Source organism: Enhydra lutris, unplaced genomic scaffold, assembly GCF_002288905.1.
Source record: "Enhydra lutris kenyoni isolate GAN:26980312 unplaced genomic scaffold, ASM228890v2 scaffoldscaffold23, whole genome shotgun sequence".
In the NCBI taxonomy this organism is placed as follows: domain Eukaryota; kingdom Metazoa; phylum Chordata; class Mammalia; order Carnivora; family Mustelidae; genus Enhydra; species Enhydra lutris.
Window position 1 is genome coordinate 5,558,042 of NW_019154107.1, and position 24,559 is coordinate 5,582,600.

A 24,559-nucleotide genomic window follows, 5' to 3' on the forward strand; every position below is an offset into this window, starting at 1 on the left:
CAGGAATTCAGTAATGTATCAGGATATAAAATCAATGCACAGAAATCAGTTACATTTCTATACACCAACAGCAAGACAGAAGAAAGAGGAATTAAGGAGTTGATCCTATTTACAAGTGCACTCAAAACCATAAGATACCTAGAAATAACCAAAGAGGCAAAGAACCTATGCTCAGAAAACTACAAAGTACTCATGAAAGAAATTGAGGAAGACACAAAGAAATGGAAAAATGTTCCATGCTCATGGATTGGAAGAACAAATATTGTGAAAGTGTCTATGCTATCTAAAGCAATCTACACATTTCCCTACCAAAATACCATCAGTTTTTTTCAAAGAAACGGAAAAAATAATCCTAAAATTTATATAGAACTAGAAAAGACCCTGAATAGCCACAGTAATGTTGAAAAAGAAAACCATCACAATTCTGGACTTCAAGCTCTAATACAAAGCTGTAATCATCAAGACAATATGGTACTGGCACAAAAACAGACACATAGATCAATGGAACAGAATAGAGAGCCCAGAAATGGACCCTCAACTCTATGGTCAACTAATCTTTGATAAAGTAGGAAAGAATGTCCAATGGAAAAAAGACAGTCTCTTCAACAAATGGTGTTGAGATAACTGGACATCCACATGCAAAAGAATGAAACTGGACCATTTCCGTACACCACACACAAAAATAGACTCAAAATGGATGAAAGACCTCAACGTGAGACAGGAATCCATCAAAATCCTTGAGGAGAACAAAGGCAGCAAGAGATTTTCATAGACTTTCTCCAAAGACTTATAAACAAACCACCAATAAGCACAAGAAAAGTTGTTCAACATCATTAGTCATTAGGTAAGAGCCAATCAAAACCAACATAAGATACTTCTCACATCCACTAGGATGACTATAACTCAAATAATGTAAACTACCAGCTGTTAAACACGATGTAGAGAAACCAGACCCATCACATATCACTGCTATGAATGTAAAATCATACAGCTGCTTTGGAAAACACTGTGGCGGTATTTTTAAAAGTTTATCATAGAGTTACCATATAGCCCAGCAATTTCAGTCTTAGATACACACCCAAGAATGCTGAAAGCACATGTTCCCATAAAAACTTGCACAAGGGACACTTGGCTGGCTGATCTGGTTGAGCACTGACTCTTGATTTCAACTCAGGTCATGATCTCAGGGTTGTGGGATCAAGCCCTAAGTCGGGATCCATGCTTCGTGCAGAGTGTGCTTGAGATTCTCTCTCTTCCTCTCCCTATGTCTCTCCCCCCACTTGCACTCTAAATAAATAAACAATATCTTATATTTAAAAAAACCTTCAAAAAAAACAAAAAATCTTCACCCGAGAATGTTCATAGCACCATTATGTCATAATAATCTCAAAGTATAAACAACCAGGACACCTGGCTGGCTCAGTCAGTAGAGCACGCAACCCTTGATCTTAGAGTCATGGGTTCATGCCCCCACACTGGGTATGGAGATTAAAATACATAAAGGAATGAATTAATTAGTTAATTAATAACAGGATAAACAACCTAAAAACCCATCAATTTATGAATGGGTAAAAAAAATTAGTACATCCATACAAGGAATAGTATTCAGCCATAGAAAGGAATGAAGTATCAATGCATGCTACAACATGGAAACCATTATGCTTAAATGAAAGAAGCCACACACAAAAAGACAAATTTGTGATTCTACTTTATAAGGTACCAGCAGTAGTCAGACTCTGAGATGAAAAGTAGAATGGTGGTTTCCAGGGGTTGAGGGAAGGAGAGAAGGGAGAGTTATAGTTTAAAGGGTATGGTTTCAATTTGGGAAGATGAAAAAATCATGGCGATGAGTGCATAACAATGTGAATGAGCTTAATGTCATTAAACTATACACTTAAAAATGGTTAAAATGGGATTATAGTATGTTACCACAATAAATGGGATTATGGTATTTTACCATAATAAAAAAGGAATTTAGTACCAGTACATGCTACAACACAGATGAGCCTTGAAAGCACTATACTTAAGTGAGAGAAACCAGACACAAAGGGTCACACATTGTAAGATTCCATTTATATGAAGATGAAATGTCCAAAATAGGCAAATCTATGGAGAGAGGAAGCAGATTAGTCACTGCCAAGGGCTAGAGGGAAAGGAGGAATCAACCACCAAGAGCATAAAATTTCTTCTGGGGGGGTGATGGAAACATTCTGGAATTAAATACTGGTAAGCACAAAGCACAGCATAACTATGCTAACAACCACTGAATTACACATTTAAAAGTTTTAAATTACATTTTTTATGAATTTTCCTTGGAAAAAAGTTTGGACAGAAAGTCTTCCCCCAGCATGAATAGTCTTAATGCAAGACAGAAACTATCCTTTTTATGACAAAACCTCTGAAGTCACAAAGCATTTCTCCTGTCATATGCTTCACAAGTGAGTCCTAAGTCTGGCCCACAGTCCAACTCATGTTTTACATTTATATCATGAAACTTGTATCATATCAGTTTTACAACAGAGGGAAGGTATTAATGCCTCCCATCTGCAGATGGAACTCAGGCTCAGAGAGGTTAAATATGGTTTCCCAAGACCACAAGGCCAATAGGTGACTGAGCTCAGACTGGAACCTAGACACGGCTGACTCCACAATCTGTGCTCTTACCCTCCATCAACAGTGGTTCTTAACCAGACACCCCATTTGTGAAGCCATAGCTTCCTGGGACCCCCCTCCAAAGGACCTCTTAAATAATCATTTCTAGGGTGCCTGGGTGGCTCAGTTGGTTAAGCGACTGCCTTCAGCTCAGGTCATGATCCCAGGGTCCTGGGATCAAGCCCCACATTGGGCATTCTGCTCAGTAGGGAGCCTGCTTCTCCCTCTCCCTCTGCTGCTCTGCCTGCCTGTGCTCTCTCACTCTCTGTCAAATAGATAATATCTTTTTTAAGAAATAATCATTTCTAGGGCTTGGTCAGTACACCTGAATGTGTTTAAGCTCCTCAGGTATTTCTGAGAGTCATCCTATATATAGAACCCCCCCCCCCCCCCCGGTGCCTGATAATTTTGTATTATTAATATGGACAGCCGACTCCAGCAGGATGATCAGTGCCCTGGGGGCAGGGCCCCCTCCTCCAGCTCCTTTGTGACTGCCACTGTGACAACACAATGTCTGCCTACCCGAGGCAGGAGCTCAGGAGAGATCATTGGCCAGAAGGACTCAGAGCAACTGCCAACCAGAATGTCAGCTGCCAAGGAGTCCCAGGGGAGCTAAGGGAGTTTGTGCCTGAGAGCTGGCTGACCTGGCCACTCTCTCCAGTGGGCAGGAGGGTCACTGGGCCCACTTGGTGGGCAGACCCAGCTGCCAACTGGGGCACCTCACCTCAGCCTAGAACAGAGGTGTCAGGAAATAACATTCTCCCCAAGCTTCCTCTTCCAGTTCTCAAACTTAGAGGCCCAGTCTAGGGCCTAGAATTCACTGAGGCTTCGTGACTGTTTGTCTAGCAGTCAGGATGGAGCACAGAAGCCGACCTCGGGGCATAGGCCTGAGCCGAATCCCTGGGGCTCAGTCCCGAACCTCTCGGATCCCACTCCCCTTCCATGTGGAACAGGAGGCCAGGGAAGGAGAAGAATGGGAACAACGAGAGCAACCTCGTCAGAGGACTCCTACCTACGGGCCTCCCGAAAGTGAAGAGCTGTCAGACGTTACGGGTAAGGACAAGCTTCCCCCCACCTCAGGAAAGGGAGGTAGCGTCATATTTTCCTCCTCTGCCCATAGGAAAGAGATGTCAAGAAACAAAAACCAGAGCATAAAATGGGCAGGGCTGGGGTAAGAGAGGAGTCCGAAAGGGAGGTTTCCCATTGTCTCAAAGAGCTGTCACAAGGAGCAAGGATATAATTTGTGAAAGCAACTGGAAGCTAAGACAGGCTGTTGGGAACATTAGGTGTCATTTAGGAAATCAAGTGCTTACGACAGCAAACACAGAGTGCCGGGTGCCTTGGGGAAACAAAGATGAATTACACATCGATTCCAACCCCAGAGAGCTGTCTAGTAGAAGAAAAACAAACTGTTAGGTTGGCTTCCGCAGAATTCAGAAAAATGACAGGAGTTCGGGGAAAATAGAAAGGATGGGGGTGGGGCATAAGGGCTGCCAGTGGCCGCTGTCTTTCCAGTGTGTGTGGTATCTCTCCCCCCACTTCTCACCTGCCATCCTAGCAAATGGGCAAATGATGGGGTTAATTATCAGATGAACAACACTGTGCTGGGAGAAAGGGTTCTCCGGGAACTTACCAAGTCTTAATTTTTAAAACTTATACACACCTTGAGACAGTCTTAAGTCACGGAACTGACTTTCCAGCTGGGAGAGTCCTTTCTCACTGGAAGAGAATAAATGGTCTCCAGATACTGCTTTTCAGGTTAGACCTTTCCTCAAGTTTTCCCAGGACTTAAAAGGGATGCAACGGGAAAGGAGACTCGTCGCTATTCACCCGCCCACTGCAAGGAAAAGGAGAGTAAATGTTAAAGGTATAAAATGCAAGCCGTTCTCGGGCAGGATGGTTTGTTTCAGCGTTTGGTGTGGGGGCAGGATGGCACGCGGTAGCCAGGCTTCCGTAGAGAGCTGGGCACCCAAGGGTGAGAGGATCTAAAACGGTGAGGAGTGCTGAATACCAGTCACCAGCAAGGGCCGGAGGCCATCTCCCGCGAAGCTTTGTAGAAGAGATGGGGCTGCGAGGGAGGACCCGCAGCATCAAAAACAATGCTGAGGGCGGGCGGGACACGGTGGACGCCACTAACTGGACTTCCTGGATTAGCAACCACATGGCAGCCAGGCTCTGGCCTTAGAGCGCAGGCGCAAACACCCGCGGGGGGGGGGCGCGGGTAGGGTGCCAGGGACCTTCAGCCCTATTCCCACCAAACTCTTCCAAGGTATACAATGGGCTGGACTGGGGTTAAGGGTTGAGTTTGGAAAAACTCAAGTTTCCTATGTGCTTCTAAGAGTTGTCACAGGAGCAAGGATATAATAGGCAAAAGCCACTAGAAGCTAAGACAGGCTGTTGCGAACACTGGGTGACATTTATAAAATCAACTTCTTAGTATAGCAAATGTTCAGAGTGCCAGGTGCCGTGGGGAAAAAAAGATGAATTACACAGTGATTTCAACCCCAGGGAGCTGGCAGTCTAATGGAGGAAACAGGATGAATTTTGCGGGGTTCAGAAAGAAGAGCTCACAGGAAGCTAGAAGGAATCCTGGGGAGCATAAGGGCTGCCAAAGGCTCCCATAATGTGAAGGGGTAATTATCAGAAGATGGAGAAACGCTGTGTTGGGAGAAGATCTGGTTTTCTGGCAACTTCTCAAGTTTTAAGTCAAAGAAAAAAAAAAAAAAAAAACTTTGAGACAGGCTTAAGGCACCAAACCGCCTGTTTGCTCTTGGCTGCTTGAGAAGAGTAAATGTCTAGACCTTTCTTCTCCCAAGTTTTCCGGGGACTTAAAAGGGCTACAGCTTGAGCAAGTAGTCCTGGCACTTTTCACACATGCCGCTTTGAGGAAAAGCCGAGAGAAGTACAAAAATGCGAGCCACTCAGAGGCAACTAGGTTAGTTTCACTTCGGGGGTGATGTGCGGTGGTGAGGCTTTGTGGAAGAGATAGGCATGGAAGGATACCTCAAACTACGGCGGGTGGGGGCCCTTCTGACCACTAGCTCAAAGCCACTGAGCAGCTTCCGCTCCCAGAGTTGGGCTAAACTCCGCGGCCCTGGTCCGCCCAGGGCGCAGGCGCAAAGTCCGGCTGCGGGCGAACAGGCGGGGCTGGAGCCCACGTGGCGGGGAAAGGGGGAGGAGGGTGGAGCAGGGAACAAGGCGGGGGCCGGGGCGGGGTGGGGGTGGAGCAGGTCTCGCGAGGCCGCGCCCAGGCTCACGCGGGCATCGAGCGCGCGGTTGTAGCTCCCTGACGGCGGGAGAAGTCGCGCTCGCGGCAAGGGACGTGTGTTTGCAGTCCCGTGGTCATGGAGGCGCCGCTGCAGCCGCTAGCCGCGACGACTCCGGCCTGTGGCCGGAGCCGAAGGCTGCTGCTCCTGCCGCTGCTGCTCTTCTTGCTGCCCGCCGGAGCTCAGCGAGGCTGGGAGGCAGAAGAGAGGCCCCGAACCCGCGAAGAGGAGTGCCACTTCTACGCGGGTGGACAAGTGTACCCAGGGGAGGCGTCCCGGGTTTCAGTCGGCGACCACTCCCTGCACCTCAGCAAAGCCAAGAGTAGGTGGTGCCTTGCCAAGAGGGAGGGTGGGGGCTGGCAGAGGGAGGCGGGAGGTGGAGAGGGCGGGAGACACGTGTACCCTGGTAGTACCTGGGGGCCTGGCTTGGGCGGTACCCTGTGGGTGGCCTTAGGCCCTTGGCCAGGCCCGCCTGGGGTGGGGGTAGGGAGATAGAGAGGGGTTCCAGCTGTGAAGAAAAGGATGGGTTCCACGAATCCGATTTTGGAAGAAGTAGTGGTTACCGCAAAACCGCAGATGAGAGTAAGAGGATGGCCACGGCCCCGAGTTTGTAAGCATCAGGATGTTGTGCAAACTGAAACACTTCCTCAGATATCAAAAAGTACCTGCAGCACATCGCCTCTATTTTCAAGTACTATTACAGGGAAGAATACATTGAAAAGTTGAATAATGTTTCACAGAAAGTTGAATTAAACAGGAAAGTGGCTAACCAAAATGCTCCGGAGGGCAAACCTTTCATTTTTATTTCTTTTGTTGTTGCTTCTGATAAAGACTATTAGAAGCCACCTTCCCCAAAATCTGTATAGTTAATGGGTATTCTTTGTGTTTCTCAAAAATGAAGAACTTCTTACGGGGTGTACTTGCGAAGCTCCTTGTAAGAAAATGGGGGGAGGGGGAGAGGTTGGAAGTAATGCATTTGGGTTGATGATAAACCTTGTGGCAAATTTGATTCCTGCCAATTTGGCCTTTGGTTATTTGCATTTCTGTCTAGTGTACACAGCTAATGGCCACTTTCAGGAAGGACACGTCGGACTAGATACTGAGAAAGTTGTGGCCTCCTGCATCTGGATGTTAAGATTGGCCAAAAAGAAGTGGCCAGGGGCTAAAGGATAACCATTACCACTTTGCTTACTTTTAAATAATCAGCTTTTCCTATGGATCATTTGGCATTCTGTAGATATATATTTGGTTCAATTACAGCATGTTCCCTGTGTGTATTCAGTAACAAAAGTAATACTTCACAATTACGAATCCCCAGTGTTAAACAGGATGTTGTTATAACTTAGGATGGAATGGGAGTGATAAATGAGAAAAACTGTTTTGCCTCCTTACACATTGGCAGTTCTTTCCTGCTGAAAGTTAACGGGAAGTTACTCTGGATTTTTGTTTTTAAAGAGCCAGTCTTGCACTTTTAAAATCATAGTATTTCCAAGTCCCGTTGCTTTTCCTTGGCTTGGGAAGATATTTTGAAATATGGCAGCCAGTTAAGTATTTACTGGCATGACATAAATATCCCATAAGAAACAAATTCCATCCAAGTCTGCTCATGGAAGCAAAAAAATAGTAATAATAGATTTCCCTTTACCAGCAAACCTTTTCAAAGTTTAGATATCTGCTGCATTTCTGTGTCACATGTAGGCTTATCTAGAATTAAAGATATGAGGACTTTTATTCATAAATGGAATATTACAGAACCATTAAATTTTAAACAAATTTTAGTAACATGAATAACTGTTCATGATTTACTCTTCCCCCCCTTTTTTTCAATTTTAATTCCAGTGTAGTTAACATACAGTGTCGCATTAGTTTCAGGCGTACAATACAGCGATTTAACAGTTCCATATATTACTCAGATCTCATTACTGTTCCCTTTTTAAAAATGGGTGCAACATGATCCAAATTTGTGTGTTTAAGAAAGAATGAAAGGAAAGACATCAAAATGTTAACAGTAGTTAAATTGATGGGAGGGGCAGATACGGGAAGAAGGGATTTAAATATTCTTCTTTATTGCTCTGCATTTGCCAGAATCTTTGTTAACTCTGCTATTTATATTTGGAACAGTTGTTATTTTTTAACAGATGCAAGGGGTTGCTTTGGGAATTCCATTTATAGATCTTAATAAAGTAATTGCAGTCTTTTTACCTTATAATTGATGAGGTTTTTTTCTTTGAATAACACTTCCAGTATTTGCAGGTAACATAAATCTATATATAGAAAACCCTAAAGACGCCATCAAAAAACTATTAGAACACTGCAGTTCTTAAGTCAAAAACCCCAAATTTCCAAAATCACAATTTTCAGAAAAAAATTATTTTTCAGAGTTGGTTTTTCCTATATGCTAAAATCACTAAGGAGTGCCATTTTAACAGATCATTACAATTAAAACCTCACACTCGAGTAGCATTTCCAGTAATGTATATAAAGCATATATAGTTCAGTTCCCCTCTGTCCAATTCTCCCTCATGGCCTTTACCTAATTAGATCAGAATATTTATAAGAGGCAGGCTGCTGGCTCAAGATACATAATCATGTGTTATATATTAGCTTCACAGAAAAATTCATCTTAACTTTATTTTCACAGTGGTCAAAAATGCTAGCTATTGTAAACCTTACTTTCTAGGAACCTTAAATTTGGAATTGGGTGTTGGCTTCAATATATGTAGACTCTGAAAGTTAAGTGCTATGTGAACGTGTTAACAGAAGATCAAGCTACATTATAATGAAAGCATGTTGGCTAGAATTACAGCATGCCCATACAAGAGAGCAGCATGAACCATTCAGTTTCCATCAGGTCACTTGAAACCTGTTCAAGGGGGTCTCCTCTTTCAGAGCCCTCGGGAAAATAATCCCATGGTCTGGGATTTTAAACTTCTCACATGACATTTGCAGATTTCCTACTCCTTGAGCAGGTCTTCTGTGTGAATGTGAGAAACTGGACAAACATTTAAATGAGTACATCTAAAAGACTGTCATTAGAAAGAGGAAAATCTTAATTATTTGAACTGTAGGAAGTTCATTAACTTGGAGGGGCTCTAGTGAAGTATCCAGTAGGATTTAGTGCAGGGATGGAATGTAGAGGGGTCTGTGAGCATGCATAGAAAAACAAAATCTTTATTTTCACTAATCTACAACTGAAATTTAGAATTTCCTTCCATTATGAACATCAGCAACAAATCACACTAGCTTCAGCAGTACTTGCTTATACATATTGCCAAGAGAATCACAGATATTTTTATGCCACAGATAAACAAAATTTACACTCAACACTGTCATGGACAGTTACTAGACCACTGCTAGATCTTGCAGTTTTAAAGATTTTATTTATTTATTTGAGAAAGACGGAGAGAGCACGCACGCGCTCACGTGCTTGCCTGGAGGGTCAGAGGGAGAGGGACAAGCAGACTTCACTCAGGGCGAAGCATGAGAGAAGTGAGTGGGGCTTCACCCAGGGCTCCGTCTCACGCCCTCAAGCCCAGAGATCATGACCTCAGCCAAAATCAACAGTCAGCTGCTCAACTTAGCAACCCAGGCACTTCATAGATCTTGAAGTCTGAAAGTGTTAATAAAAGGGCAAATGTATTACTATTATCACCAGTTTTTTTTCTATTACTTTGATAATTACATTTCAATATACTTGGCTTCCTTTGTAATTCTATATATTTTGTTTTATGCATTCAGTAACACTATCCATAGAAAAAGTCCATAAGCTTCACCAGATTGCTGAAGAGATCCAAAGGTTTAGAATCCTTAATTTTTAGTGATTTCCTAAAGATGTCTTTCTGTCATCCCACCAATTTTCTCAGTGTTGTAGAACATCACATATTTCTCTTTCTTAGTTTCCAAGCCAGCACCTTATTGGGAAGGAACAGCTGTGATAAATGGAGAATTCAAGGAGCTCAAGTTGACTGATTATCGTGGGAAATACCTGGTTTTTTTCTTCTACCCACTTGATTTGTGAGTAATACATGTACAGGTCCTAAAACGTCAGCAGTCATTATCAATCATTATTCAAGAACATCAAGTACAAATTATTTTATTTAGTTCTTGGTTCCTAAAAGGCAAGCTGATACGAATTTTTTCAAGAAGGTAATATCTACCATATATTTCAGAACCAAAACCCATTGTCCCCAATACCTTATACTTAAATCTACATAATTGTTTTGTAATGTCATCGTCAAAGAAAGGAAGGCTACAATTATATTAAGCTATACCTGCTAAGGTAAGAAAGTGGATATTTTAGAAAGCATTTAATAGCAAGACTTATGCCACAAATCTATTTCTCTCTCTTAACTAGAAAATTAACTCTTTACACTTTTATTCTTTGCTGCATCTATTGCTTTTCTGTGGTTTGAACATTTTCCTGAAAATACTGCATATGCTTAAGAAATAATGCCTATTTATATAAATTATGCTTGTTGGGGGGAATTTTCTCTTTAACTCTGATAGCACTTCAGATAAAAAGTTGACTCAAATAAATACTCTTGGCAGCTTTAGTTTTATCGAGGATATAGTTTTATCTGGAGTGTTCTTTAAATTCCATGGAGGTGAAAAGATAACAAAAAGAGACTTATCCTGACTTATCTTTCTTCTATTTGAATATATTTTTTGGCTATAAAAAAGAGAACTTTCGGGGCGCCTGGGTGGCTCAGTGGGTTAAGCCGCTGCCTTCGGCTCGGGTCATGATCTCAGGGTGCTGGGATCGAGCCCCGCATCGGGCTCTCTGCTCAGCAGGGAGCCTGCTTCCTCCTCTCTGCCTGCTTGTGATCTCTCTGTCAAATAAATAAATAAAATCTTAAAAAAAAAAAAAAGAGAACTTTCTTCTATTTTGCCACTGTATATTAAGGTCGTTTTTCCATTAGGACTGTCCTAGAACTGTGTAAATAAAACCTTAAACTTACAGAAGAGTATACTTAAGCTCATCTCTATAGATTGTCTCTGGGCCAGAGGTGAGCAAACTTCTTCTATACGGGGCCACATAGTAAATATTTTTTTTGCCTTGTGATCTCTATTGCAACTATTCAGCTTTGCCACTGTAGCACAAAAACAGCCAGAGACTATACACAAATGAATGAGTATTGTTTTCTATTGAAAGTTTATTTACAAAAAATAAGATAGGCTGGATTTGGCCTGTGGACTGAAGTTAGCTGACCCCTACTCTAATCCAAATAGGAAAACTTCTCAGAAAATTAAGTTCATTGAGAGTAAACCAAGTCATAAATGTGGATAATACATAATCTTTTAAATTAGCAAGAACTTCCTTCTTTCTAATCCACTTGTACTGTGGCCTGACAAGCTGAAATGTATAACTTAATTTCTAATAGAAACAAGAAGTGCAAATTTTAATATTAAAAAATGATAGGCCTTCTAAATTCATGTTGTTATAAAATCAAAACTTTAACATCTTTTAAATATACAGGACGCTAAACATGAGTTTTGAGATTGGTCTAATATAGCAGACAAATATCCTGTTTCTCCCACTATTATTTTAAACTCCATAATGAATAAGACATATCTAAAGAATGATGTCACCAATGGCCTCCTGGGGCAAGAAGCTAAGATCACTTCTTTCTGTTTCTCTGAGATGCCAGGTTAGAAAGGAAGAGTTCTGAGGCATTTGTCACCATCTGCATGTGTGAAAGTCAAAAATGTAACCCTTTAGTTTTCTTTTTTTTTAACAGATTTTATTTATTTATTTGACAGACAGAGATTACAAGTAGACAAAGAGGCAGGCACAGAGAGAGGAGGAAGCAGACTCCCTGCAGAGCAGAGAGCCCGATTCGGGGTTCGATCCCAGGACCCTGGGATCGTGACCTGAGCCGAAGGCAGAGGCTTTAACCCACTGAGCCATCCAGGCGCCCACCCTTTAGTGTTCTACTAGAACTTTTTTTCTGTCTTCACTAAGAAGTTGGATAAATATGTCTCTAACTAGCATTTGTTGGAATAATAGGAAGGCAGGCAGGGGCCAACCATTCCTACCTTTGGAAAAATATTGAAAATACATATTGTAGCCCAGGTTTCCAGGGATATAATCTAAGATTAGAACTGTCTGCGTGCATGTGGCAGTCCTACATTTGAACAACTGAAACCTTCAAAAAGCCTGTATTGGGCTGCAATAGGAATTTTTCCCCTAAGTCTGTGTTCTTCTGACTTTCTTGACCATGACCCGTACACAGTACAAAACCATTTTTTATTGCCACTCAATACACTTACATATACATACAGGATATCATTCAGTCTGTAAGCACTGTACAGCCATGATCATTAAAATCCTGAAACACTTCCATACCAAATAGTAAATAGCCAATTTCCCAACCTCCTCCCCAAGTTGCCCCTCCCACCTGGTCCTTTTCAGAAACCTCCAGAGGTAAAGCCAACTTTGAGTTAAGGTTGTTCAATATTTTTGGTATCACTCCTGAACACAAACACACATAGATATGCACGTGTATGTACACATATGTTTCATGTCTTAACCTTCCTGTATATAAAGTATTCTTGTATTTTTTACTCCACTTGTTTAAAACGTTCGTTAGAATTCCATAAAGTGGCTTAAGGAGTCCCTATGATGGTTCAGAAAATACCACCCTAAGGTAATATTCTCTAAACATGCCCTTCTGACAACAGGACTGGGAGACAAGGTAGAAGAGGACCTTATCAAGAAAGGGAAGGGGGATGGAAGAGCATTTCCTCATCTCTGAAATAAAGATCAGTGCATCTAGCTCATAGGGGTGGTATAGGAATATAAAAAAGGAGTGGTATGATGGAAAATTTGTGTAGATCCTTTGGAAGCTGTAAAGCACTATATAAATAGAAAGCATTGTTATATAACAGAGAAGGGAACATTGGTTGACCACGGATCCATTAAGTTATAAAAATAAACATTTATTGAGATGTAATTTTGAACTCTAATATACATTTTTAATTAAATGATATTTGATCAAATCGTCTAGACAGCTACATCGTGACAATGCTCATATATATAATTGTTCTTAATATGCATTTTTATATATGCATATTATATAGGTGTTATAAAGGTGTTTGTAAAAACTAAGTCATTTGAAACTTCAAGCATATGCATATTTTGAGAATACTAAAAATTTTTTTTTAACTTTCAGCACTTTCGTGTGTCCAACTGAAATCATTGCCTTTGGTGACAGGATTGAAGAATTCAGATCTATAAATGCTGAAGTGGTAGCATGCTCTGTGGATTCACAGTTTACCCACTTGGCCTGGTCTGTATCTTTACACTTGAGCATTTGTAGGAAAAAGAATGGATTCACTTTTCGATTATAAGCAAACAACTCTCTTTGTGATAGGATTATAGGGGGTTTTTTAGTTTTATTTTAAGTAGGCTTCACACCCAATGTGGGGCTTGAACTCTTGACCCTGAGATTAAGACTTGCGTGCTCTACCAACTGAGCCAGTCTGGCGCTTTAGAATGTAGTTATCAGACAGTTGGGAATAGATATATCTGAGAGCTACCAGTTCAATGAAGTTATGGCAAAAATGCTTAAGGATTTTTATAGGACATTTCTAAATTGGGAAAAAAGCTCACTGCAAAAGACATAATATCCATAACAAACACCACTGAGTTGTATGATTACTTCATCATGATAAATTGGGTAGCCTTAATCTGAAGGGAAAAAATTCTTTAAAATTCCATTTCTCTGTTACATAGTTGTCTAGTATTAAGTCAAACTCAAAATAGCTTTTATAATTATTTTTCAAGACACATTGATTTTCTTAATTTCTGAATGTTTTTTAAACTCATTAAACATGAAAAGATGTTTCACCTGATTAATTGCCAAGAACTGCAAATTAAAATGACAAGAGACGCCATCTTTTCCCTGTCTGATTGGCAAAGATTTCAAATATTGAAAAATTTAATCCAGTGATGACAAAGGTCTGAAGAAATGGTCTTCTCACACATACAGTTGGTTAAGCATTTCTGAAGAGCAGTTAGGCAGTATGTTTCAAAATCTGAAATGTGTGTGTTGATGTGAATTTTTCATGTCCACAATTCTGTGCATAAGATTTTATGCACAATAAAGATGGTTTAGAATTATCTTAGTTTTAAAAGTTAATATTCATTTCATTAAAATAACAAATTCAAAACTACTTTATCCATTTACAATTATATATAGATATATATATATATAACAACAATTTTAACTGGTAAGGATCTACAATTTATGTTCTCTTAAGTAATTAATTTTCTCAAGTATTTTTAAATTCAGTTATATATTTATTTGATTTCCTTTAACTATCTCAATTTTCAGATAAAACTTCCAATAACTTAAGTAATTCTTGCAAATCTAATAGACAAATATGGCATGACTTAAGTCCTTTAAAAATGTTTCCTTACTATTTATAAACTGAATAAAAGTTCACATTATACATTTTAAATTAGAATCACAAAGTGAAAACAATGAGTTTAATTTGCTTCGTCACTTCTATAAGTAATTCTAAATCTTTGTAGGATTACAACATAAATCCACTAGGGAAAAGGTTATATCCTCCCAAATAATTTGGGATTGGCTTCTCAAGGAGTTTGGGGAGATACATTCTGAGCTGGATAGGTTACATATCAACCAGAGATTTCTATTTGGATATCAGAACTGGGGCTGCAGACATCTGGAGCAGTATTTCCTTGTTTTCTAGCTGCTCTGTCAATACCCTCCCACTGGGACACCCACATTCCCTGGTTTCAAGTAAAAGAATGCTTCAATCTGAAGACCAATGTGTCTGAGATTATACCTAACTTCCTTCCCTGCTTCAAGTGGACCTTGCATTCTTTTGTCTCAGAATATTAAAGTACCATCCAATTATATTCTATCTCTCAAGCTTTGTCTTGTGACCACAACTCTAAGGTTATGGTTATGACCGTGCATATCCTTTGATCCATCAGTTCCTCTTCTAGGAATTAATCAAATAAGTATGCAAAGTTGAGAATACATCAATGTTTCCAGTGGTGTTGATAAAAGCAAAAGAAAAATGGAAATAGTTTAAATGTCTAGCAATAGAGGTTGGCAAAATACAGCATGTAAATACTTTAAAAATGTGATAAATATCTCCATATTTATTTAAAGGAAATGAATATACAAAGTCTGGAGTAAAGGGGAAAAATAAAATATATATTTGCCTGTTTTTTGTTAGAGAAAGAATGTGTGTGTTTTGTGTTCATTCATATGTGTGTGATGGAGACTAATAGTGCTGTTTGGATCCATACATTTACTTCTTTCTGAGTGGTAATGTTTTGTTTGTTACAGGATTAATACCCCTCGCAGACAAGGAGGACTCGGGCCAATAAGGATTCCGCTTCTTTCAGATCTGACCCATCAAATCTCAAAGGACTATGGCGTTTATCTGGAGGACTCTGGCCATACTCTTAGGTACCTTCCACTGGTGTTATATTATGACAAATCCAAATATATTTGTAATCCTCCCTGAAATGGAGTTAAAAGATACGAGGTTTGATCAAGAAGAATTATTTGCTCTATTTGCAAAAATGTAGATACTGTTTAAAATAATTGGTGAGTGCCCTACTAAAATTAAGTGAGTATTGTAATCTGTTAAAGCTGGAAGATTATTTAGAGGTCTTTGACCAACCCTGTCATTTTACAGATAAACAGATTCATAGAATTCCATGAATTTAGCCAAAGTTATATAATCAGTTAATGGCAGAGCCCACACTTGAACCCAAACTCCTTGCTTGTTTCTTTTTCCTCTTTTCTAAAATGACTCCAGTAATGGTTTTTCTAAATACAGATATCCTAGTATTTAGCAAACTTGTGCCTTGGGGATTGGGACAGATTAAGGAAGTGCCATTAGAAGTCTTTGATAAAAGGAAAACTTTAACTTAAAAGAATTGTAATTTTGTTATAATTGTCGATTTGCTTTACAGTGCTACTTGTTTCTTCCTTAGAATGTTTTATGTGAAGGTGCCAGTATTTTATAATCCTATGTTTTTTAATAACAGCTTTATTGAGATATAATTCACATACAACTTACCCATTTAAACCATACAATTCAGGGGCGCCTGGGTGGCTCAGTGGGTTGGGCCGCTGCCTTCGGCTCAGGTCATGATCTCAGGGTCCTGGGATCGAGCCCCGCATTGGGCTCTCTGCTCAGCAGGGAGCCTGCTTCCTCCTCTCTCTCTGCCTGCCTCTCTGCCTGTTTGTGATCTCTGTCTGTCAAATAAATAAATACAATCTTTAAAAAAAAAAATAAAAAAATAAAAATAAAAAAAAAATAAACCATACAATTCAGTGGGTTCTAGTATAGCCTGAGAATTGTGCAACCATCACCACAATCAATTTTAGAATATTTTCATTACTCTAAAAAGAAACCCCATACCCATTAGCAGTTACTCTTCCTTTCCTACAATCGCCGTACCCTTGCCCTGGGCAACCACTTATCTACTTCATGTCTCTCTGGTTGCCTATTCTGGACATTTCATTTAAATGGAATCCTACAATATATGCTTTTTTATGATGAACCTTTTCACTTAGCATAATGTTTTCAAGCTTCATTCATATTGTATCAGGTGTCATTACCAATAGTTTCTTTTTTTTGTACTTGCTAACTCTTTAATGTTTTCTCCTTTCATAGAGTTTATGACTATGTTAATTCCCAAAGAGTAAATACACCACTATAAAGACTGAAGCTATTTTACAATTTGGAATTATTTGAGCATTAACCAAGTAAAACCAAGTAACCCCGAGGTCATGACCTGAGCTGAAATCAAAGGTGAAATCAGCTGCTTAACCAACTGAGCCACCCAGGCACCCAAGGCATATTTGTTTTTGTTTGGTATGTGATGGTATGACGTGTGTTTCCAAAGTAAGTTCAAATTGTCACAACAGACTCACTTACTTGAGAACAGACTTCATCACCATTAACAACCATTTTCTACTGTAAAAGTAGCTACATGAAAGAACACCCATAGGAATAATAGTTAACAGTTTTGCCTGAGTTTGGCCAAGTTGACCTAGTCCAAGGAGAGTGAGTGCTAGTTAATTCAGACATCATGGTGCTCATTAAAAAAATATATTGTAAGATAAGCAGGAACATTTTAGTAATGTTTAATATGACTATAAAACAAAATTTCATGTAATAGATAAGTAATTCCATGTATTTCTATTAAAAATAGGTCTCATTATTATGTATAATACTTGTACTCAAGCAATTAGCCCTAGTCCCTGAAATCTTTTTCTAAACCAAGTATTGGGTTGAAATCCATATTGACTGAAATAAAGATGGTAAAGTCCTTTGGAAATTTTCATTTTTCTCTGGTCTGTTTTAACTCTTGCAATGCCATTCCATCTCAATAGCAGATCTTTTAGATTAAACTATTCCATTATTCCCTAGGCCAAAAAAGTGAATCACACATACACAGATTTAGCGGGAAAGGTAACTTTGCTTGTATTGAGAATTTTGTCTTTTCCACCTCTGGAAAAGGAAACAGAAAGAGTTCTAAACAGCCAGTGATAAGACAGATCACTCCTTCACCAAGAGGAAGACTTTGCTATGTAGTAGATTCATAATTTCAGTAACAGTGCAGTAAAATCCCAAACCCAGTGCTCATAAAGATTAAATAGAAATACAGCAGTGCATTGCTTAGACAAAAATTTTTAAAGCTACCATTTGACAATGATATTCCCAAATTATGCAGCAGATAAGCGTGGGTATGGGGAGGGGGTGTGTTTACATATGTGTGTACACCAGCCAAGCAGGTAGGTAGTGTGTTGTTGGTTCTGTGGAACATCCTTCTGTGTGAACGGCACAGGGATCAGGTTAACTAATGTTTGTCTTAATTGAGATGAAATGACTTCACCTTTACCACTCTTGTGTTTTACAGGGGTCTCTTCATTATTGATGACAAAGGAATCCTAAGGCAGATTACTCTGAATGACCTTCCTGTCGGTAGATCAGTGGATGAGACACTGCGTTTGGTTCAAGCATTCCAGTATACTGACAAACACGGAGAAGGTACCCTTTCCTTCTAAGCATCTTATCCTTTTGATTTTTTTCATTTGAGAGATGATTGCATGATTAATTTGGGTTCTTAGTCAAAAAGTAATTTGGGTGGTTCCAAAATCCTCTAATTATTTTCAGATTATTACCTGATCTTCTTAGCAGATCCAATTATTACTTAAAGTGCTTTTAACAAAGTATCAATATATTCTACTTTCAGAATAAGATGCAAAAATAGTCATTATTTGCACAGTCCACAGAGAAAAGTTTCTGCTAGTTTTTCTCTAGTTTTTCAAATTATGTTTCTAAAAACTTAAAATGTGCCAGTCTGGCAATATTTAGTCATGCAGGTTTTATTTGCATGTGTACATTATTTGACTTAGCTTTTTTCCTCAAAGCTGTTCCTTATCACACTAGTAATCTATCAGTTCATCCTTTCACTCCAACTTTTTTCAGTAGCTAAATGGAAAAGGTCAGATTTTGCTAAAATAGAACATATATATTCCTTTCAAAAGTATAACTCAGTGCCTGAGTAAGAGTTCATTCTAAATAAAGGGGGAATGCCACTCTCCTAGCAATTTTAAACTCTTACTTGACAGACAGCAAACTGTGGCATCAGTACACAGTGCTGCAGAAAACAGAAGATAAGCTTATACTGGAAGTTCACATAAACTCAGAGAAGTTTTTGCCATGCCCTGACCTGTCAATTCACCAGATTCCCAAACCTTCCAACCTTATTAGGCGGACACTCAACTTGGTTTCATCTATTGTAAATGTAACTAAATGTAATCGGCAACCATAGACATAGGTTAGCTGCCTGCTGATGAACTCCGTGACTGGGATTCTTGGTGCAGGCAGGCAAATGAACAGTAGTCAAGCGTTCAGTGGCCTAGGAATGTTCTCATTGTTATAGGCTCTTTTCAGTTGCATTTTGGAAACAGAAAAACCAAGAGTTGCTGAAGAGAACTGAAATTTGTTTTTAAACTGTATTTTTGCCAATTTTGTCCCTTTCAGTCTGTCCTGCTGGTTGGAAACCTGGTAGTGAAACAGTAAGTCAAACTGATTTTTCTGTCAACGGGATAACTGGGGCCAAAAAATGCCAACCTTAGAATAATCTTTCTTTGTAACAGAACCTTGATTTTGTAAAGGAAGTGAACATTACTACAGAAATCATAAGAGTACAGGCATTCTTTGCACCGTAGAGAGGGTAGCTGAAACTGGAGAAAGCGGAATATGAGACTTAATGCTGTGAATTTTAAAACCAAGTATTAAGAGAAAGATACCATCCAAAAAAAAAAAAAAAAACAGAGGAACATTGGAGACCTGATAGAATTAAGTCAGAGGTCTTAGGGACATTCCATACATGTATGGAATTCCTTCCTATATTGTGGGCCCAAAAAACCTCACAAGCAAAACCTTTCTGTATGTAGTAAGCTTTTGAGAAAATCTGGCTTAATTAACATTGAGGCTAATGATTCTCTCCTTATCGTTTGAAGGAAGATTGAAACAGGTATATCCTTTCATTTAGGGAAGCTGTATAATTTATAGCCAATCCCTGAGTAGTCTCTGGCCAAAATACAATTCAGAAACTTGCTTGAACCTTTTTTAAATAACGTGTTTATCTTCTAAAAATCAACAGTTCTATATAAACTGTAGTTAGGAAATTGACAAATATTAGAGCATTGGAGGAAGAAATCATTATCTTACGATAAAAGAAAAATACAGATTCCAAAGACTTTCTTCTTTAGCAAATCAACAAAAAATACCATTAATCATAGACAATGAGAGGTAGAAATTCACTCTGAAACCCAACTCAGATTGGGGATTGGGTAAAGTAACATTTCACTGATTCTGAACCAGTTTTTGAAGAGTTTGCAAAACAGCTTTGCCTTTGTGGGTCAGAGTTAAGGTTACAGTACAAATTTATTTACTTCTACATAGATCTGATAGATCTCAAAGATAGATATGAAGGTAGACATTAAAGGTGCTTTAAGCACTAAATACTTTAAATTTACACATGAATCATTAGGTTAGCCTACAGCTATTGACTGTGAGGCTTCCAGATAGAAATAGGAATCAGAAGCTGCAGGCATCGCATGAGAAGCCTTAGAAGGCATTTCTGGATGGGTCTTCAAAGTCGGGAGATGTTCCCCCAGAGCTGTAGCAAAACCAACAAAGAGTGATGAATAACCTCACATCAGTCACATGCTTGTACTGAAAGAAGAGCCAGAGCTTCCAAGAGGTACAAAGTGACTACAAAGGTATTAGAGGATGAATGTTTTACATTTGAGAAAACATATTGACTATCCATTTGATTAACTTATAGAGGGGCCACAAACCCCTTTGAGAATCTGATAAAAAAAAAAAAACATGAATTCTCCCACCAAAAAAATTCACATATGTAATCACATACTGTGTTTGGGCATTCCTTTTCTTGTTGTCAGCTTTACTGAGGTATAAATAGATAAACAGAATTAAAGATACTTAAACTAAACAGCGTGATGATTTGATCTGTTGTGAAATGATTACCACAGTCAGATTAATTAACAAATCCATCACCTCACACGGTTACATTCTTTCGTGTGTGGTGAGAACACTTAAGATCTACTCTTTTAGCAAATTTCAAGTACACAAAACCATATTATTAACTATAGTCACTGTGCTGTACATGATATGCTCAGAACTTACTCATCTTAAAACTGAAGGCTTGTACCCTTCGACTAGCATCTCCCCATTGCCCCCACCCCCAGCCCACAATTCTACTGTTGCTGTGGTTATACTTTCAACAAACATTTCTTGACCACCTGCTGTATGGCAGCTATTCAAACTCTTATGATAGGAAGATGGTATTTATTAGTGAATACCACAGCCAAGGTCCCTACCATCAGAGTTACATTCTTTTTTTTTTTTTAAGATTTTATTTATTTATTTGACAGAGATCACAGTAGACAGAGGCAGGCAGAGAGAGAGAGAGGGAAGCAGGCTCCCCGCTGAGCAGAGAGCCCGATGCGGGACTCGATCCCAGGATCCTGAGATCGTGACCGGAGCCGAAGGCAGCGGCCCAACCCACTGAGCCACCCAGGCGTCCCCAGAGTTACATTCTAATTCTAATTTTAGATTGTGGCAAATGGTTTTAGAAACAGGTTGATGAGAATTGGTGGGATAGTGCCTCGGGTGAAGGATTAAGTGGTCAGGAAAGACTTTTAAAATGACATTTAAGGTGAAACATGAGTGAAGAGAGGGAACAAGTCAAGCATAGAGCAGTGCATAAAGAAAAGCAAGGGCAAGGTCCTAAGGCCAGGAACCAACTTAGCATGTTCAAGAAACATCAGGAGGGCCCATGTGGCAGGAATAGAGCGAGCTATGAGGAAGGGAATAGGGACACCAGTGTCATGTGGCATGGAGAATGGGAATACAAGTGAAGTAACGGAAATGCGAAGTCTTTGGTGACTATGGTGAGGGCAGCAGCTAGTTTGGAGGAGTTTGAAAATAGAGCTGCCTCACTTCTCCTGTATATTGCACAGGCCTCCTGATTTGTTGCCCTGACCTCAGCTTCTCTCCTCTCTACCGCATGTCACTCTCCAAGCCAGGATCTTTTAGCAGCCCTCCAGTACTCACGTGACAAAATCCAGATACCTGGCACAGCTTTCAAGCCTTTGCACTATTTGTATCTACCAATCTCTCCCAGGTCATCTTCCCTACAATTTACACACGTACACACACTGTGTTCCCTCCAAATCCCTTGACTCACTTCTCCCCAAAATAAGTCCTGCTTTTTCACAGATTTGTGCCTTTACTTGGGTTTTTAGCCTGGAATATCTTCCCCTTTCTCTAAATTCTACTTATCTTTCAAGACTAACTTAAATGTCACCTCCACTCTGAGGCCTTCCTTGATGCCATCTCAGCCTCCATTTAGGCACAGACTGTGTCATACATGATCATATTGTGCGTTGCGTCAAAAACTTGTGTACACACATGTCTTCCCCACATGGTTGGACAAGTCTCAAAGACAGGGACTTGAGTGTGGTTATTCTTGTACCCCCCCCCGACTGCCCAGCACACTATTGGCACACAGTGCCGTATTAGTCCATAAGTATTTACAAATTGAATTTCAGTGCAGAGAGATTATAAACTGGCAAAGACAGAATACTCCTTGAAGTGACCCCTGAAAAATTATGTAATATTTATTATATGCTGAAGACAAATTCTGAAGAAAATACATAGAGAACTATCATAAACAATACTGTTTATGTGTAGGGCAGATGTACTTTACCTATAACTATCAAATAATGTAGTTAATGTGAGCTCAAATCATATTGGAGATTTTTTAAAAATATAATAGGGTTCTAAGGCTGTGATCCTGTTAAGGAAGGAGCATTTTTTTTCCCAGAGTGTTGATTCACTAAATAGTGATTGAACGTACTACTCCATATATGTTAGTATTTTTTTACTTTGTAGTTTGAGATGAAAAGGTTGCATTCTGGACCTCAAAAAAATCCATTTACTGGATAAAGAAGATATAGTATATATACAGTGGACTACTACTCAGCCATAAAAAGAATTAAATCTTACCATCTGCAGCAACATGGATAGACCCAGAGGGTATCATCCTAAGTGAGATAAGTCAGAGAAAGACAAATACTCTGATTTCACTTATATATGTATCCTAAAAAAAAAGACAAAACAGAAATAGACTCATAGATACAGAGAGGTATAAATAGATAAACAATATTGCCAAATATTGTTTGCCAAAGGGGATGGGACCAGGGGGATAGACAAAATACATGAAGACATTTAAGAGGTACAGTCTTCCAGTTATAAAACGAGTAAGTCATGGGGATGAAAAGTACAGCGCAGGGAATATAGTCGATAATATTGTATGGTGACAGATGGTGACTGGACTTATTGTGGTGACATTTCATAATGTATATAAATACTGAATCATTATTATATACACCTGAAACTAACACAATATTGTAAGTCAGTTATTTTTAAATAAATAAAAATCGATTTGAACACACTGCTGCCTTTCAGGTTATTGTGGCATACCAACATTTCATCAGCAGATAACTTTAAAAATACATTAACATCTGTAGCCATGCTCTCTTAATGTGTTTGACTTAATTAGATCAAACCTGAAGATGTCATGAAAGCCTGGTGGCCAAGAGAAGAGCTGTAAGTAAATTTGGGGATGCTTGAATACAGATGTTAATTTATTAACAAAATTTCCCTTTGGGATAGGTGAGATTAGTAGGACAAATCCAGTTTTTCCTGTATATATGATGTAATTTGGCACACAAAAATCGTCTTATTTAGTCAAGAGATGGGCAACCAATATCAGACTACTACCGATGTACTTTGGCTTATAAATAATTTGCAAACATCAATTTGAAGAGATATGTGCACCCCTGTGTTCCGTGCAGCATTACTTACAACAGCCAAGATATGAAAGCAACCCAGGTGTCCACCAAGAGATGAACGGGTAAAGAAAATGTGGTGTATAAACATGATGGAATATTACTCGGCCATAAAAATGAATGAACTCTTTTCATTTGCAACAACATGGATGGTCCTAGTGGGTACCATGCTAAGTGAAATAAGTCAGAGAAGGACAAATACTATATGATTTCACTTATATGTGGTCTCTAAAAAACAAAACAAATGAACTAACAAAATCAGACAATATTAAATATAAGCACTGGTGGTCGCCAGAGGGGAGGCGGGTTGAGAAAGCACAAAATAGATGAAGGGGATTAAGAGGTACAAACTTGCAGTTATAAATCAATCACAGAGATGGAAAGCATAGCATAAGGAATATAGTCAATATTGTAATAACTTTGAGGACAGTTGAGAACTAGACCTATTATGGGGATCATAATGTATAAAAATATTGAATCATATGATATATACCTGAAACTATAAAGATATTATATGTCAATTTTACTTTTAAAAAAATTAACAATTTTTAAAAATGAATAATTTGCTTTTTTTTTAACAGATAATTCCAGATCCAGCTGGGAAACTGAAGTATTTCGATAAACTCAACTGAAAAATACTTCCTCAGGTTTCAATGCTTGAAAGTCCTCAATAAAGTTCACCGTTTTAGTACCATACTGTGTTACAATAGTAACTTCTTTTTTCTTTTTTTTATAATAGTAATTTCTCAAAGAATATTAAAGAATAAAGAATGTTCTTAAAGAATATAAAACTCCCTAAGGTATTTAGTGTTCAAGTTAAACACCGATGCCAAAAGATAGGCAGTTTCTCTCTTCCCCAAGTAAGAAACGTCAGTTTGAATCAAACTAGTAACAAGAGTAACCAATATTTACGTAATACATCTCAGGTGCCAAACATTGTGTCAGGTGATTAGCTGCATTATTAGATTTAATGCTCAAAGCAACTCTTGGAGTTCTTTATTTTTTTAAAAAAGATTTATCTAATTATTAGAGAGCATGGAGTTGGGGGAGTTGGAGTTGGGGGGTGGATAGTCTCAAGCAGGCTCCGTGCTGAGCATGGAGTCTGATGTAGGGCTCCATCCCATGACCCCAAGATCATGACCAGACTCGAAACCAAGAGTCAGACATTTTGCCAACTGAGCCACCCAGGCT

The 24,559-nt window shown here is 39.2% G+C and overlaps 1 protein-coding gene across 3 annotated transcripts; it reads left to right on the forward strand.

The window, feature by feature from the left end:
- The first annotated feature begins 3,288 nt into the window (after positions 1–3,288).
- LOC111150489 (peroxiredoxin 4) lies at positions 3,289–24,077 on the forward strand. 3 transcript variants are annotated; one of them, XM_022507961.1, is made up of 8 exons: positions 5,900–6,240; positions 9,815–9,932; positions 13,091–13,207; positions 15,245–15,367; positions 17,836–17,966; positions 18,966–19,000; positions 23,080–23,126; positions 23,950–24,077. In XM_022507961.1, exons 1-8 carry the CDS (start codon positions 5,997–5,999, stop codon positions 23,951–23,953), a joined length of 819 nt encoding a protein of 272 aa, XP_022363669.1. In that variant the 5' UTR covers positions 5,900–5,996; the 3' UTR covers positions 23,954–24,077. The 3 variants fall into 3 exon arrangements, with proteins under 3 accessions (XP_022363670.1, XP_022363669.1, XP_022363668.1); XM_022507962.1 differs by lacking the exons at positions 5,900–6,240; positions 23,080–23,126 and adding an exon at positions 3,289–3,705; XM_022507960.1 differs by lacking the exon at positions 23,080–23,126.
- Positions 24,078–24,559: the final 482 nt, after the last annotated feature.

Excerpts from the sequence above, each read along its gene's own strand:
- LOC111150489 (XM_022507961.1), top strand. The coding sequence starts at position 5,997 with ATGGAGGCGCCGCTGCAGCCGCTAGCCGCGACGACTCCGGCCTGTGGC. Across the intron at positions 9,933-13,090 it reads TTCTTCTACCCACTTGATTT|CACTTTCGTGTGTCCAACTG; the intron begins GTGAGTAATACA and ends TTTAACTTTCAG. Across the intron at positions 19,001-23,079 it reads GGAAACCTGGTAGTGAAACA|ATCAAACCTGAAGATGTCAT; the intron begins GTAAGTCAAACT and ends TGACTTAATTAG.